The following is a 17,781-nucleotide window of genomic DNA, read 5'->3' on the forward strand; positions in this document are numbered from 1 at the left end:
TTCTGAACTTCTGCTTAGACCTCATAGCAGCCTTCCAGTATATGAAGGAGGCCTGCAGGGATGCTGGGGACGGACTCTTCATTAGGGACTGTAGGGGTAACGGGTAGCTGTAGCGGTGACAAGACAAGGGGTGACAGGACAAGGGGTAACAGGTTAAAAATTAAATGGGAAGTTTAGATTGGATATAAGCAGGAAATTCTTTCCTGTTAGGGTGGTGAGGCACTGGAATAGGTTGTCCAGGGAGGTTGTGAATGCTCCATCCCTGGCAGTGTTCAAGGCCAAATTGGATGAAGGCTTGGGTGAGATGGTTTAGTGTGAGGTGTCCCTGGCCATGGCAGGGGGGTTGGAACTTGATGATCTTAAGGTCCTTTCCAACCCTAACTATTCTATGATTCTATGCTTACAGAACAAAAGTCAGAAGATTGCTTGCTCATCAGTGAAGATCCAACACATGCTTCAGCTGTAAAGGCATAGGTTCTTGATATGTCCCTGGCCTTTGTTGGATTTTGGGCATGCCACAAAGGCCTTATTTCCAGCCCCCTCCCCCTTGACCAAGGTATCCAGTTCAAGAACTTGTGAGCTCATTTTCATGTGGAAGACAGATGTTGCTGCAGTGGAGCAGCTCCCAGGAATAAAAATTAGCAAACAAAAGACAATGCAGCAAGATGGCATCTGAAGGTTTTGCAGCAGTAGCTGAAGGACATAAAGTCAAGCAGAAATAAAATGTTGGTTGGATTTGGGTGCAGTTTTCACTGCAGTCCTTTTACTGCGAAGTCCTGTTGCAGCACTTCTGGGAAGTGGGGATGGTGTCTGATAAGCCGGCCAGCAATAGCTAGCTGTTTGGTGAACGTTCTCCTGGCACTAGAAGCAGATGAAGTCTGAGCACCTTGGAGCTTACAAATAAAGGTGATCTGTAGCACACCCTTAAAGAGCTAGATGTGTTTCTCTAGGATGAGACTTGAGGGTCACAAAGCACCATAGAAGTCAGCTACCTGAAAACAGGCCAAAGGATTTGGGTCCGGCTAGATATTTATGACAGTTTTCTGCTCATCATTAACTCACAGAAACTAAAGAAACACAGGAAGGAAACCACAGCTTGAATCATAAAAAACAGCCCACAGTTTCTGAAAGAAGGGACCCCAAATGAGGTCTCAGCTCAGTCTCGTACCTTAAATAAGCCAAGACAGAAAGAGCAGATTTGGTAAATGCAACTCAAAGAACACTACAGAACAGAAATCCAGAAAAAAAGGATGAAGTTTTGTTTATATAGCAAGGTGAAGACAGATTCCAGATTGCTGTCTCTGCTCTGGCTTGGCCAGAGCAAGTTATCCTCAATCTGGAAACCACATTAGTGCTGTGATCAAAATTACCTATTTTGCCTTTCAGTAAATCTTACTAGATTAAGCATATTCCCACACAAATACAGTTAAGTGACTTTCAGGACTCAGATACAAAGCCATTGTAGAGCATGGACAGAAAAAACTTGCGTGGTCTAGAAATATTCTGAGATATTCAGCCACTCATGGTTGTAAGGTTCATCAGTGTAACCTGGGTAGGGCACAGAAAAGAAACTGGGTAGATAAAGAGTACATCAACAGAAGAAGCAGAACATTTAAGGGTTTTTATGATGTTGGTATCTGCATACATACAATCATGTCTTCCAGGGTAAGCTGGGAACAGTCTAGTCTGAAGGTACTCAGCTGGCCAGGGTCTTGCAGAGAAAGAATCAGTGAGTAGATGAAGGAAGATGTTCTGGATTTCACAAAGAATCTGAATAGAGGACAGGAGAGGAAAAGCCACCATAGAGGAAGCTGACTGCCATGAAATCCAACACTGCAAGAGAGGAAGAGATTCATTATCTTAAATAATTAAAGTGAGAATTCTACTTCTAAAAGTAAAGGGAACTGACAGGAATGCAAAAAATGAATCAGCTCTGTCAAGTTCCAGTATTTTCAAGTGGGAAAATGAACATAAAAAGGTTGTATATGCCTGTTGTGTAACTCAGGGTTTCTCCGTTGTCTGAATCACACCTTTGCTGTCCCTCCCCGATGTTGGGACTTTAGGACTGTTATTGAAGAACTTAAAAAAAAATATTACAGGCTTTTTCCACACCCTCTCTAACTCATGCTCTGCCCTTAGAAGCTGAGAAGATGACTTGCTGAGGACCCAACAAAACATGAAGGCCCATAGGGAAGAAGCTCATATGCACACTTAGGTGGCTATGGGTCAAAATCAAGAGTTTCTTAATTATATTGCTTACAATATGAAAACATCCAAAACCTTCCAGCACTCATGTGGAGACAGCAATGTGGAACATGATCCCACCCCAAGCTGATTTTGAAAACTGGACCCTTAGAAGTCAGATAGGAATTTACACAGCTTTAAAGGAGGATGATTTAGGTTTCATGAGTCAGGAAATATATCTTACAAATTCCACCTGTTGAAAGATGCAATCTAAAGAAATTTTCTGTTTTTCAGTAGATAAACTGTCCTGGTTTTGTTGTATCAGGTATATATTAAGAAGTCATTTAGTCCAGTGTGCTGGTTCACATATGTCTGACTTTGTAGTTCAAGGCATGAAATCAGCTATAAACTAACCCTTCAAAAGAAGTCATTATTTCTCTTCCTATTTATTTCTCTGAAGTAGTTTATCGTAAGTCCAGAAGAGAAATGAGTCAGGAACACAGCATGCAGACCACTGGACTAGACCTGCTGTGGGTGTTACTACAGCTTAGTGAATACACAACTACTCATTAGGGTGTGGTGATTCAAGCATGCCACTCAACTATAACTTGCTGTCAAGGAAATGTATCCATGACTGCAAATCATAGAATCATAGAATGGTTTGGGTTGGAAAAGACCTTAAGATCAAATAGTTCCAACCCCACTGCCATGGGCAGGGAGGCCTGTGAGAGACTGATCTGAAATCAGACTGCACTGTCCATTGTCTTAAATACTGGCATGAGAAGCTGAAATGCGATTCCACTGACCATTGTCTCAGAGATAGGTGGGAGAAGTTGACATAAGACTCCAGTGTCTATTGCCTGGGAGAAGGGCGTGAGGAGCTGAAGTAGGACTCCACCATCATTGCGTGAGAGATGGGTGGGAAGAGCTAAGACTCTTCCATCCATTATCTTGAGGATTGGTGTGAGGAAAATTGCTGTTCATTTTGCCAAGAATTGCTGCAGGCATGTGCAGTTGAAGAGCTGTCCACTAGACCAGGGAAACTGGCCCTCCAGGAACGTGTAATATGTGATGTTAAGAACAGAGGTACTCCCCCACCCCCGACTCAGTATAAAAGGGAGAAAAAGACATCACCATGAGCTCACCTTCAACGGGACAATTCCAGGAGGACACTTGCACAAGGACACCCTCCACGAGGACACCCACCTCCAATGACTATTACGGACTCTTGGGGACACTCTGCTCTGATACCAATCACAGATCCTGAAGGACTCCCCTCACCTCTGACAATAACTACGGATCCCGGGCATACCGCTGGATCCACGGTGGTGACTATCTGTCTGTCTCTGCACCCTGAATTCTTGCTTCATTTCTATCTTTTTTTCTGATTTGTCCCATTGCTATCTCTTTCTTTTACAATAATTTCCTTTTGTATAATAATTGTCTTTTTGTAATAAACCAACTGATTGATTACAGTACTTGACCTCATTTGTGTCTTAATTTCACTCTTGGGATCATGAAGGAAACAGGTCTGACACTGGGGTTTTCTCCAGTCGGAGCCTGACAACGCCTCACACAAGACCATGTCGCCCAAGGCTCTGTCCAACCTGGTCTTGAACACTGCCAGGGATGGAGCATTTACCACTTCTTTGGGCAAATTGTTCCAGTGCCTCACCACCCACACAGTAAAGAGCTTCTTCCTTACAGCTAACCTGAATAAAGTCATCCAAAATACTGCAGCAGCATCAGTCTGATTTCCCACACTAGACCGCTTGTTGGTGTAGCAAGTGAAAATAAGCCCCTAAATAAGAGGAGGAAAACTGCTTTATGTGGTGACTTTAAATGTTAGTTTAAGGTTTGCGCAATGCACGAGACAGCACTGAAAGTCTTTTGAAGAGATTGCTACAAAGCATCTATCAGTGCTTTTGCTATATTTCAATGATATTCTGATATATGCTAGCATCTCAGAAGAACTGGTGCTCTGTGATAATACTACAAATGTACATATGAAATAAAACCCGAGTAACTGTGGGTTATCTCAAAAGAGGGTGATTGAACTTTGCCCACAGTAAGCAAGAGAGGAATTGTCTTCAAGAAAAGAATGGAGGCTCTACAGAATTAGCCAGGTCCATAGGCAATCACATAGGGGATTTTTGCGTTTGGCTGTTATTACAGTACATTTACTTGTGCATCAGTCAATATTGGAAAACTGCTGTGTAGTTTGGGTGAGAAAAGAAAACATTTCAGTGGTCAGCAGATTGAAATAAATACTTTTAGAGTTGGGAAAGATTCTCAGACCTTCTTCTTTCAGGATTGACCTACCAGATTTAAAACACCCTGTGGAAAAAAACAAACAAACAAAACCCTTTATTTTTGCAGCTGTAATGTCACAAGGACAGTAGTGTTGGGTAGCTTAGTAATGCCAAACTAACTTCTCTAGAAAAGGCACTATGGCACCATGTGAGTGGAACTCCTTCTAATGCATTAGATGTATAGGGTGGTCCAGTCAGTATTGGAGAGAGTTGGAAGAGGTGGTAGAGCAGGAATTTTGTATCTGAAGTAGTGTATTAGAAACAGGACTCTTAAAGATCAGCTTGAAAGTCAATCAGAAAAGCTAGAAGCAATTTTTCTCAGTACCTAAATGCAAATGAACAGACCTGAGCCAAAGTATGGAAATTCTATTAGGGATTATTTGCAAACATTACCGTAAGCAGGAATGTCTTAATGGTAAGCATTTAGACTACACTGTCCATGTTCCTTCAAAAACAAGTACCCAAGCAGAATGAAATATGATTGGAAAGTATCTGTGTCTCTCTAGTGGCCATCATGGAAACCTAAAGTACTGCCTTTGAATTAACACTTTACTTTCAGACAGTTAAAGTGATATGTCTGCTATAATCACGATTCAATCTTTCATTTAAAACAACACAAAAGTCATGAGGACCATGGCTGGTCATATTCTCTTTGGTATTTCCAGCACTGCAGCCAACAAGAGAAGATGGACTGCAAGATATTCAGCATCTGTGCATCTAAAACAGGATCTTATCATTGAAAGCATTCAGCTTCAGTACAGCTATTGCTGCTTCAGGACCTCATACAAGCTTGTCACTGAGGTGGTGTTTTCTCTTAACTACAATTAGGTTTTCAGATCCTGCCACACCTTTATCATTTTAATTCATTGTTAATCTGAAGACATACTCAAAAGCTGATCTTAAGACTTCGCTTCAAAAAAAAAAAGCACACTGTACAAATCAACCTTTCCTGCAGAAAAGACTTTTCCACTGGAGGAAAGTGAAGAGAGTAATGTTATGATGCTCTTTCAGTTGAATGGCTGAATGTCTTGTTTCTGGATGCAGTCTGGAGGGTAATGAAGGGAAAGCAGATGCCTGAATAGATCAGTGTTTCTACTTGACAGACAAAGCAAGTAAGTAAATGCTTCAGGAAATCTGCCTTGCCGCCTCTGCTTTTGGAGCTGTAGCACTGCTGGAATAGGAATGTATCCAATAGATGTGTAGTCTACACAACAAAGCTTTGGTATCAAAGGAGTCAAGCAGGATTTGTTCTCTTCAGGTCACCTCAAAAGCCTTGTGTTCCAACACAACACATATGTATCTTACACCATATTTGTCTCCTATAAATTGCTCTTTGAAAATCTTGAAACAAAAAAACATACTCAGATGGAAAGTATTTTTTTATTGATCAACTTCTTGTTCCAGACCCTCACTCCCCACCCATATTCCTGATCCCACATGAGCAATTCCACATGGTTTCAGGATTTGTTAATAATCATCTTTTAGTTGACTTTCTTCCTTTGTTGCACAACAGGAAGTAAGGATGTTTGAGGGGAGTACTTAGGGAAATAAAGGCCAAACATGTGATAATCAGTACAGCATGTAATATTATTTTGAATAATTGAGTATAAATACTGATATAATGGGAAAAAATACTTCAATTATTTCAACTAAACTGTTTCCTTCTAGGCTGGATTTCCACATGACAGTTTTAAATAGCTATCAAACCAAAGACATATACCTCCTCAGACAAATAAGAAAGGTATCTCCAAGTCAAATACAAATGCAAACACAGAAAGCAGTTGTTAGAGATATTTAAGGAATATGGTCTGCCATGGTGAGATCATCAGAATGGCATCAGAAAACAAAGGAAACTGCAAAGAACGATAATGTAACAAAGCTGAGAAAACTTCCTCCATTCTTAATTTCTCAGACACTTTTGCTTATGGTTTAAAAACAAAGGCTACAAGTAAGAAAATCTGAAATATTTGTTCTACAGGTACACAAGGTACTACGACAATACTCATTTATAGAATATTGTATGTATAATATTAATTTAGAAGGAAATGTGAACCTGTTTCTCTAAGTGATCTAAGATATTTTTTGGTTTTAAATATCAGGAAATAAGGAATCATAATTCATGTTCTTTTGGACATGTTCGAATAAGTCTATGTTCGAATAAGTCTAACTTGCTATGTGCTTCCCTCACAACAATAATCTCACAGTAATTAGTAGAAACTACCAACATGAGAGATGACCATTTAGACAAGATTTGCAAGTTACACCAAAATACAACCTGATGTCGAGAATATACTAAGGACCTTCAAAATATGTTGTTAAATTCAATGCAAGGAATGCACACTCTTCATTCTAGGGAAAAACAGAGGAGGAAAGAACATTGGCTTTTTTTCCTCTTAAGTGTGAGAGAGTTCATTGTATTCATACATTGCTGGACTTAAATATTTAATACATGTAACCATTTGTCTACAGCTTGTTGACTTGCCTGTCACAGTCCAAACAGCACTCATGTGAACAAATTAACAAAGCCATGATACTTTATTCTGAATGGTATCTCCTGACAAGGGAAAAGCCAAAGACTGCCTCAAAGCAAAGATAGTAGCACTTTGTCAACCTCATGACTTGTATAACTTCTACAAAGCTGCATCTTTTTCCCTCCTTTGAACAAGGAATTTTCAGAGCATCTCTACTCTCTTTGGAGTTCTAGGTTACTCCCACTATTCAAGGTTGTTTCCAAAAGGGTATCCTAAAAGTATTAAAGAGCTCAGGGTCTATCAAATCATACACCCATGGACTGCATTAATTATTGATTTTTTTACAATCTGGGAATAGGTGCTTTTCAAAGGGCTGTAGGAGTAAAAAGAAACACTGGAATAGCTGAGAAGACATGACTAATATGTGAAAACACAGAGGGGACTAATCTGCCTGCAAATGTCAAAGAGAAAGCAGGGGGCAGGTGCTACTAATGTGAATCTGTCCTGGTTTCAGCTGGGATAGAGTTAATTTTCTTCCTAGTGGCTGGTGCGGTGCTGTATTTTCAACTTTAGTCTGAGAATAACACCAGTAACACACTGATGTTTTAGTTGTTGCTCAGGTGCACTTACCCTGATCTAGGACTTTTCAATCTCTCACACTCCACCAGTGAGGAGGGGCACAAGAAGCCAGGACAGAGCAGAGACAGGACACCTGACCCAAACTAGCCAAAGGGGGGTTTCCATACCACAGCATGTCAGGTCCAGTATATAAACTGGGGAGAGTTGACTGGGATGGACCGATTGCTGCTTAGGAACAGGCTGGGCATCAGTCAGTGGGTTGTGAACAGTTGTATTGTGTATCACTTGGTTTTCTATTTTCTTTGGATTTTATTCCTCTCTCATACAGACTCCTTTTCTTCATTATTATTATGATTATTATATTTTTCTTTATTTCAAATAATAAACTGTTCTTATCTCAACCCACAGGTTTTATCTTTTTTTGATCCTCCTCCCCATCCCACTAGGGAGAACAGGAGAGCAGCAAGTGAGCAACTGCGTGGTCCTTGCTGCTGGGGTTAAACCATGACAATGTCATGCTCAGCAAATCTGAGATTGTTCCAGGGCTCTTGAAGGTTGTCTTCTTAATTTATAAACTTCTTACTTCCACTGGCTGTTTGTCTCCGCTTGCCCTCTCTCTTTGGCAGCAAGGCAGCTACCTCTGATGCCAGACTGCACCGTAGTGCAATAGAAAAGAGAGCAAGAAGAGAAAGATCACAGAAGCAAGAGACGTTTTGAGTGAGGACAAGGAAAGGGGAGAGATGATAGCACAAAATTCACTCAGATGAAGTTTGCTAGTACAAAATTCTCTCAGACATTGCTTCTGTTCTTTAGAGAGGCCAATGGTATGTTTTCAGGATTAACAACTCAAACAACTCACAAACGTGTTTTAAAATATATACTGGATGGATACCTGTGTGCCATGACCTTTGTTGGGTTTCCATCGCTATATGTCTGACCACGTAAACCTGAAGAAACAAGTTCAGATATCAGTTAGCATTTTGGTTTCATTAAGATTCACATATTTATTCTCACATTAACTGAGTTGGGTTATTGTTCCATTCAGAATAGATAAGTTTATTTTTTAATAGGTGAAATCATGTCTCAAAATGTTTGGCTATATTAAATGGAATCCAGAAAAATGGCCAAAGGAAAATAAAACTTAAAAAGAACACAAAGTTGTGCCTCTAAGCCAATTAAAAAATAAAAAAATAAATTAAATATGTATTTTCTCATTTCCATCCTCTGTAAAGCAAGTAAGACCAAGCCATTCTAATTTGAAAGCACAGCTACTGGTAGAAAAAAGCAATGGAATTCAGTATAATGCATACTAAGTGTCAGAAAACTCCTGCAGCTGGGAAGAAAGCAGCCTTCATGATGGTTAAGTATGCTGATCTTTTTATAATGATACTGTTGTCACTGGAATCTTGGGTCTGAGTAAAAAAATATATGTTAATAACACCATGATGCTGCTTGGTATTTTTAACAGTTACATATTTTCACTATGCCATTATAAGATTATTTCTCATTTATTTTGACATTTTGTATAATCCAAATTGTCACAAATTATGGACTAATCTTGGGTTTAATATTCCCTTCAAATTTATGTGGATTGTTCTTCATAACACCTTAGGTTCAAACACAACACCATTCCAGGGTAAGAATTATCGCCTGTGGGGACATCATCTTTAAGAAAGTTTCATCATCTTCTGATTTGAAAAGCTAGTGCTTGAGAAAATATCTTTGTTACAGGAAATAAACATTTAAGTATGCAAAAGTCCTTAGTAGCAATGCTGTTACTGTTACATTAAAAATCTCACACAATTACAGCAGTGAGTTAGACCCACCTAGTTTTGTCCCATCTCTGACGCTAGTTTGTACCAATCTGCCTCAGAGGAAGGTCTTGGGAACCCTCTCCTGCTCAGCCAACAGAGATGGACCACATTATCCCAAAAATATAAAGCATGGCAGAATTCATGAAGCATGAGGCTAATATCTTCTATAAAACAAACACTGATCACATATTCTGATATTCTTGATATGAAGTTTCTCATCATTTTTCTGTATCCCTACAAATCCTTGATCAGAACAAAACTTGTGACAAAAAAAATCCACAATTAAAGAAAATACCGTGACCTGAAAGTTCTTTACTCAGTTTTCAGTATTCCGCCATTTTTATTTAATACACAGACACATTCTCTCCTAGTGTAAGGTAGAAGGGAATTCCCAGACTGCCATCTCTGAACCCTTTCTGTATTTTACATGTCTTTGTCATACCCTTCAATTTGAAATATGAACAAGGAAAATGCATCCAGGTTACATGAATCACAACACACTGATTATTTAGTTGATTCACCTTGAGCAGGCTTGTTACAGTTTTTAAGTGGAAAAGAAACCAGAACTTGCATTATGCAAGTGCTTGCACAGAGAGCTACACTTCCAATTCAAGACTACAAATTCAAGCACCCTCCTTTTTAGTGTCAGGCTTCCAAATCTGAAGCTATAGTTAACTGGCAGGTATTTTTAGACAACAAAGAAGGAATCACTATCTTTGCAATGAACTGGGAAGGGAAGTTTGAGTGGGTGGGTTTGAGGCAATTTGGCAATGCTCAAATTGAGTCTTCTCTCAGCTTAAGTCCTTTTAGACCTTTTGGTTTTAAACCAGTCAATCCAGTCTTCCTCCCCATAAACCCCACAGCCTTAGTTCACCCTGAACTCACTAACTTCTACACTTCCAGGGCTTTACTTCCAGGGTTTGGAGATTTTGGAATATTCTGATTCCGTGAGCTCAAATCATAACAATATCCTCACTGTACTTCTGTAATGAGTGAAGTACTACTGTCCCATTTGCAGAGGTGGAGAATGAACAGTAGGGCTCTGCTGGAATCACAATGACAGCACTGTGTGCCTGCTTGCCAAGGATTCTTTTTAACTAACTACCTCATGTACCAACAGCAAGGTAAATATAGATGTGACATGCAGAATTTGGCGTGTGATGGAAAATTCACCCAGGAAGCAGAGAAAACAGCCAGCCACACAAGTTGTCCTTGCCCTAGCTAATTAAATGCTAGTTGAGGTATGAGTCCATTATCTACAAGGAAAGCTGAGCATATCCAGCTCACATGCAGACTTCTGCATTCAGTCAGGTGAATCACACTTTGATTTCCCAATGAAAATGCACTTCACATGGAGTGGTCTCTTCTATACAGTTGAGACCTAATTTTTCTTTTGTTCTCATTCATACTTACCGCAGTGGATATCACAGATCTGCAGTGGAACTGAATAATCTACATCTGTCCTCCAGCCCTTTTAAAAGAAAGAATTGAGGCTTATTCCCCTTTCAGCAGCACTGCTACTAAACACTTGTGTTGACAAAATGAGGTTGCTTTATTAGTTTACACAAAGGACTACATTTTTTAATTTATTTTTAAATACATGCGTATGGAGATCGATGGTCTGTTGTATATTTAGTGAGTTGCAATCACTTTTAGGTTTCTAGTAATAAAGCTAATCAGATTTTTTTTCTTGGGCGGGGGCTTTATTGTGACAGATAATGTCTTATTTAGAAAATAAACTATTTCTATAAGTAAACACCAGTTTTACCACCAAATCTGATTTTCACTAGGGAAAGAAGAACTGTCATTACCCAGAAGGCTCTTGTCAATCTCACTTTCACCTATCCCTTTCTTCCTAGCATCGGAAAGTGAAGCTGACAACAGCTTGTCCTGGTGTCTGTTGAGAACATTAACTCCAGAGACAAGTAAACCTACCAGCTTCATGCTCATTTTCTATTAATGTTGTCTTAATAAAGTTCAGCTGCAGAAACAATGTGCAAAAATATCAAAAACCATCTGCTCAGCTCTGCTTTCAGGAGCACTAATTCTAGCATCTATGATGCACTTACTGTGCTGTTTGCTATATGCCTAACGTTCTTCAGCTAATGTCAATCTTTGAAAAACTCATCTATGATTTACTTGGATCTCTTGATAACTTGGAACTTTTTATTACAAAGGAATGTACAAAGACAGGTTTAGCAATTTCCTGTTGGTATCCCTTTATATGCCACTGACAAAATAGCGAGATCATGGAGAGCAACTTCTCTGTTAATTAAAGTCATCACAACAAGAGGTGGTGGCAGCGCATCAAGCTATAAATATTGCTCTTCGCCAGCTCTGTTTTCACAGTACCCAGATTTGGCTGGGAGGGGAAAGCAGTGAGAGTGCCTGCTGGGTTTCCTTTTTTTGATGCTTTACTTTGTACAGAGTACCAGGCAAAACCAGAACACATACCTGAATGCAAAATGATGACCCACACATTTCCCGTGACACAGCAATTGATACAGAATCTCCCTAATGAAAATGAAAGAATTGAAAATTATTATTTTCCATACCCTGGAACAATGGAAATATATTGTGTCTCTCCAGCATTTTGGTTTGTTTGCCAGTAATAATACTACACTTTCTATTCTGTCAGAAAATTAATAAAGTGTATATTCACTACAGAAGGTCATTTATTTTCAGAGATATCCCCGGATCTCAATGACTGTAAGTAGTGGTGTAGTTTTGCCAAGCACAATTTGGGCAGCACAGGAAGAGGACTAATGTTCCCCCATTTTATGAAGCACCAAAAGGCAGGACATCCTCCCTGCCGTATCTGCTCACACCATGTTAGCCAATGACCATCTTAATTTCGTTTCCCTGGTGTACATGAGTTGAAGGAATGACTCTTTCTTTACAGTTCTTCTGGACTTCCTACCACATTGTATGCTAAGAATAAGTTCAGCCTTGGGGTAAAACTGCCCTATGTGACTGTCCTGAAACTTAATGTTTGATTGTTTCTGGTTTGTCCTCAAAATAATGCTAGTGTACTCCACTAATAACTATGAATCCTAAACTGCTCTTTTTAGCGTGGCAAACTCCAAAAATAACTGGGGGCAAATTAGATGAATATGTTCTTTTTTCAAGCACAGATTCCCAGGGATTGTGCAGAATGAATCTTGGTTTCTCAGAGAAGAGAGCTAAGTCTTGATGAAAACTTTGTGTACATTGCTCATGGTGTTGAGACAGAAAATGTATGTAATTTATTGGGCTTCCATCCTGCCACAATAGCCGAGGATATAACAGCTTGTAAAAGAGGGAAGAAAACAGCATTTTAAAATGTATCAGTGCCCTTCACAAAACGCACATTTCAAAACCTAGCTGTGACTTACTGGTACCTCTTCTCAACAATTCACACAGGAAACCTTTAAAACCCTAAATTCCACAGATTCATATGAAATAAGCCAGTTCAGTGCCACTGTAAGTGTTCACTGAACACAGTGTTGGACAACTCTTCTACCATACAGATCTCCGTCTCTGCCAGTAACACAGCATTTCCCCAAATACCTTGCCCCACTAGGACATGCTCTTGAGAGCACCACAATGCCCTCTCTGGTCTGTTGATTTGGAGAGCTGTTTCTTCCCAGGATTTTCTCCGTGATTATTCAGCTCTAGGACCACCTGCAGGAGCAGTTATATTGTTCCACTAAAGTATGTTCTCAGCTTGAGCAGCAAAACTGAGTTAGGAAACTTTGCTTTTAACAGCTGCTCTGTTGCATTCAGCACCAGAGGTGTAAGAGCTAAACTGATTCACTAGAAAATTAATTCAGCTGTCAGTGCCCCCTCTTTTCAGTTTAAGAAGCCCTTTTTCATAGAGGCCTGCTTCGTATATACCCCCTGGTATGTACACCCTGCACAGTGAAAGCATCAGAGGTACTTCAAAAAGTCACAGCTGCAGCATGTACCTGCATACAGTGGCAAGAAAGAAGTACAGCTGGTATGTATCCTAAAAAGGGGAGAGGTGTAGGAGCTACAACATGCTTCTCTCTTCAAAAGGACAACCCTCTACAGCAGAGTGAAGTCAATGCACACAGTCAGGGATAACAGTGGAAATCACAATATCTGGATTTCTCAACTTTCTCAAAGTCCATCATACGACATCTCGTATACCTGGTCAGGGGAGCAGACAGCAGGGGCACACATTTGGGGGTGGACGTAACACTACCAAGGAGCTGGCTCCTGAACCAGCTGGATACCTTGCAGCATAGTGGTCCTAGTAGCTCCTAGGACCTATCCTGCTAATATTCTCCTATTTGAAAAATAATGCTATGGCCATTCTTCTGCTCCTTGACCCCACATTCCAGATGTACCTCTTGCTAGATCACAGGTCAGTCCAACAGGGTAACTCTGGCAGGCTGCGCTGAAGGGCAAGAGCAGGACAACTTGCTGCACTGAAAATGCATGATACGGGCTTAGCTGCAAGACAGAAGTCACTAGCTGTGCCTGAAACAGAAATCACCCTCCCATAATCTCTTCCTTCTCTCCCCCAGCTTTGCTGGAAGAAGCAGTTGTGTACTCACACAGTCTGCTGGCTCAAAAAGCTAATTTGGCTGAAAACTTACCTTTTTTTGAGTGTTGAGATTGTTTTGGCAGCTGTGGAAGTCAGAGCAGCTCAAGATTATCATGGATTTATGCCTCAAATCTTACATTTGATGATGTGAAATTTTCCAGGTCAGCTGTACCAGTGACCCATATATGAAACACTAACACTATCATTTGCTATATACATAATACAAATACTACACCACAAAATGATGTTAAAAGAATATTAAGTTTTCACTCAATAGTCACTTCCTTTAATGTGATTCATTTGACTTCAGGATCTTTATTTATTTCTTGCTTCAGTGTGAGATCAGAATTAGAACTACAACTTTAAAAAAGTTCCAGTAATTGTTCCAATATGTACATGGGTTTATTAATGCTTTCAAGCTGCAGAGCGATAAACAATAATAAATAAATGAATGCAGTTAGATCTGTCAAAAAGTCTTAGAGTGTTTAAGAAATAATATATACAAACCACAGAGACTGAATGGCGCATCCCAAGAGATTCACATGAGGCCAGCTGCGTCCTGTTACACACAAGTACTGAGAATTGTGCCTTGGTTTGGGATGTGAAGAAAACTTGTATTTGTTCTGCAACTTCAGCAGTTCTCATTTTCCAAGCTGATATTAGGGGAAAAGACTTACTTTTAGATGTACAAGGACATATATTCTAAGTTGCTATATCTAAAATAAATGCCTTTTTAGTTTGTTAAGTGCCATCAAGTGATATGTAGTTTTTTTTATTCCCACAAGTTACTTTTTATACTGATAAACACTTGATCTACTGGGGTTACATAGAAGTAACAAGCTGTCAAATCTCTTTGCTATAATTTATAAGGTACAGTGTTGTGAACACATCTCATCTGCTTACTAGAGAAGGGTCATATCTAGTGACTGATATAAATATTTTTCACTATTTAATATTATGTAATTAAAAAGTCTATATTTACCTGGAAATTCTCCATGAGCAAATGGACATTTAACCCAAGAGCCTTGTTTGGTTGTAAACTGAAAGCAGAGAAATCTGTTACGAAAACTGAATTTTCAGTTTCAGTCTGTGGCTACAGATTCATTCATACAGATCAGTGCATTCCAGAAAGTTGGAGAAAATGAATTCACACCTTTTCTGCCTATGGTATCTTCCAACACTTGATTTAAATTAGGTCCCCCAATACTTCAGGTATTTATACACATGCTTATTTTACAGAAACATGTAGTTCCATTGACTTAAAAGTAATCTAAAAGAAAGCAATAATATACCTATATTAACCTTATGTGGCATCTTTTTCTCAACTAGAATAATAAAAGACACTCCACTAAATGTAGCATATCGATCATTGTTATTAACAAGTACCTAATATGGAAAACCTTTTACATTAAGTTTAGTGCATACTTCAGAGTTTGCATTGACCTAAACCATTTTTTCCCTGCTTTTCTTAAGCAGAGAAAACAGAGCACACAATCTGACCTGTCCCCTATCTATCATTGTTGGTGCACTTCCAAAGAACCTTCTTTTAGTCCAATCTTTCACATTTCCTTTGTTCTTACTTCCCATTCAGCAAAGCTATGAAACAAAATATGGATCCTAAAGAATATTAGCAACTCATTTTTTTAGAGCTGACGGGAAGAAGGCAGTTAATAGGTGTTTTAAAAAGAAATCTCTTTACCTTCATGCAAAGCCTCGGGTGAGTGTCCACACGAGAATATTTAACCTGCTTGAAAAGAGAGCAGAGGGCATTAGCTGGTTTCATTAACTAGCTTCACAAAAGCAATTGCCCAAAATATGCATGGTTTGATTATTGAGAAAGGAACTGGTTTGTATCCTCTATAAACATCCCAAGAAATTAAGCACACAAAACAGTAAGAATAGAAACAATCACTACTTTGGATTAACAATTTACTTCTTTTTATCTGTAACATGTAGCATTTTATGCAGTCAGTCTGACCCATTACAGCTCAATTAATTGATTCTATGGTGGTGCCTGTGCAAAATTCTGATTACACAGCCTCGTTTCAGTACCTTATTTACCACTCATCAACAACTCAGCAGAACATTGAGACATACACCCTCGAGTGCCATTCCACATTCAGTTCAGAAATACTTTAACTTTTAGTATCCCTATTCCAGAAAAGCATTAAAAGTAATCTGAATTTTAGACATCCATTTAAGTGACCTACAAAATGTTCTTTTCCTAACAACCGTTTACCCACCAAGGGCTTCACCATAAAAAGCCTTGTCTCCTATGAACAATTGCTACCCATGTAAGTGATCTTTCTTAAGAAACACTGTTGCTCAAGTGAGTGAACACAACACATGGCATTGTGACCAAACACCTCTTTCCTGTAACTTTTTTGATAAGAACATAATGTATATCCTCATGTGTACCTACAAGATGGTCACAGAAGATAGTTCTGTAAGAGTCCACTCAGATATGGAGACAGCATTACCATCAACAGAGAAAGCCCTATCCTAATTTGAAGAGTTATGTAGCTTTTGGGCCTAAGTCAGTATATGGGCATAGTATTAGAGGATGGAGCATTGTGTAGATTTACTGGGGGAGCTAGCACTACCTGAGTAACTCTGCAGCCACCTCCAGCACACTATTGAGAAGTTTTTCAGGGTTACTGCACAATAAATGAACCAAATTCAATATCAAACCTTTTAGAATTAATTAGAGGAAAAAGGAAATTTATTCTGTCAATGAATTTATATTCAGTCAGTAAAAGCAATGAGTAAATACCCTCCTTGTCTGTAATAAAATAACACTGGATTGTGTTATGGGTAATGGAGATGAGTACTGCCAGCCAAACCTCATTTTAGGCTTTTTTATTTTTCTCCTCTTCAAGCAAAGAGTTGTGCTTGTTGTCAGCAGATGACAAATCCCACAGGGGCCACTCACATGTGTAAAATTAAATATATTTGCCTTTGCAAGATCAAAGTTTTGCTGCAAGCCATAAAATGGTGAATCTGAAGAATCACTAAACACTTGGCCAGGAGTTCCTAATCAAAAAGCATTCAACAGGCTTGAGTCAGTTCCCCCAGATCATGTCATCAGAATAATACTCATAAAGTTTCAAAAATTAAGAATTTTTATTGGATTTTATTTGCCTTTTCAGTTGTTACCTCAAATTTTCTGGCTCATCTCCACAAAGACAGCAAAGCCAGAAACCTACTTTTCAAGACAAAAGCTAGAATTCTAACCAACCTACTTCATAAATCCATAAATCAGCATCATGAGACTTCAGATTAAAGTATGAAGCAGTGAAAGATACGTGTAGTAAAAACCCTTTTCAATTTTAGAACATAAGTGCTGGAAGAACCCAGGGACCCTGGATTTCAACATGCACAATTTTGAGACATCGGACCAGGCTGAGGAAGACACTTCAAAGAGATCTTAATAGAGTACAAAGCAACTGTGCCTTACCAAAGCACCATCGTGTCTTCAGTAAGATTTAATGATGCTTAGCCTCATCTCGCTAACAGTTTAGGTGTCTAAATGTTAAATATCCAAATCTGACCCAATAATAGATTCAGTTAAAAGAATGAGGTACCTTCAGAGGGAAATCCCTCCTATCTTTCTTTTATGCCTATCTTCAAATGAAAAGAATTGTTCTCTCAGTATGTCTCTTTCACTTACTTTAAAGGGCATCTGACATGAATAGCATAGACTTGAACACCTATCTTTTAAAAATGTCGGGGCAGATGAATCATGCTTTTACTATAAATGAAAAGCAGACCCAATTTACCCCAAAGAATTTAGCAAACATTACTAGCTTCACAGTCATCTCCACTTTTTATTTCTTAGTAGTGAGTCAGTGAGCATTTTGAATAAATCA

At 39.1% G+C, this 17,781-nt stretch overlaps 1 protein-coding gene across 1 annotated transcript in view; it reads right to left on the bottom strand.

The window, feature by feature from the left end:
• Nucleotides 1–5,862: 5,862 nt before the first annotated feature.
• Nucleotides 5,863–17,781, bottom strand: part of IL17REL (interleukin 17 receptor E like) — a 44,513-nt gene continuing 32,594 nt past the window's right edge. The window contains exons 11-17 of the mRNA XM_061372916.1: nt 15,612–15,659; nt 14,895–14,952; nt 14,420–14,565; nt 11,815–11,874; nt 10,774–10,831; nt 8,439–8,493; nt 5,863–6,845 (exon numbers count right to left, since the gene is read on the bottom strand). Of these exons, the coding sequence (XP_061228900.1) occupies nt 6,818–6,845; nt 8,439–8,493; nt 10,774–10,831; nt 11,815–11,874; nt 14,420–14,565; nt 14,895–14,952; nt 15,612–15,659 (453 nt within the window). The 3' untranslated portion in view covers nt 5,863–6,817. The remainder of the gene's footprint in view (nt 6,846–8,438; nt 8,494–10,773; nt 10,832–11,814; nt 11,875–14,419; nt 14,566–14,894; nt 14,953–15,611; nt 15,660–17,781) is intronic.

Source organism: Neopsephotus bourkii, unplaced genomic scaffold (genome assembly GCF_033783945.1).
Source record: "Neopsephotus bourkii isolate Nb327-2 ecotype Australia unplaced genomic scaffold, CSIRO-AGI_Nbou_v1 NB_1624, whole genome shotgun sequence".
In the NCBI taxonomy this organism is placed as follows: domain Eukaryota; kingdom Metazoa; phylum Chordata; class Aves; order Psittaciformes; family Psittacidae; genus Neopsephotus; species Neopsephotus bourkii.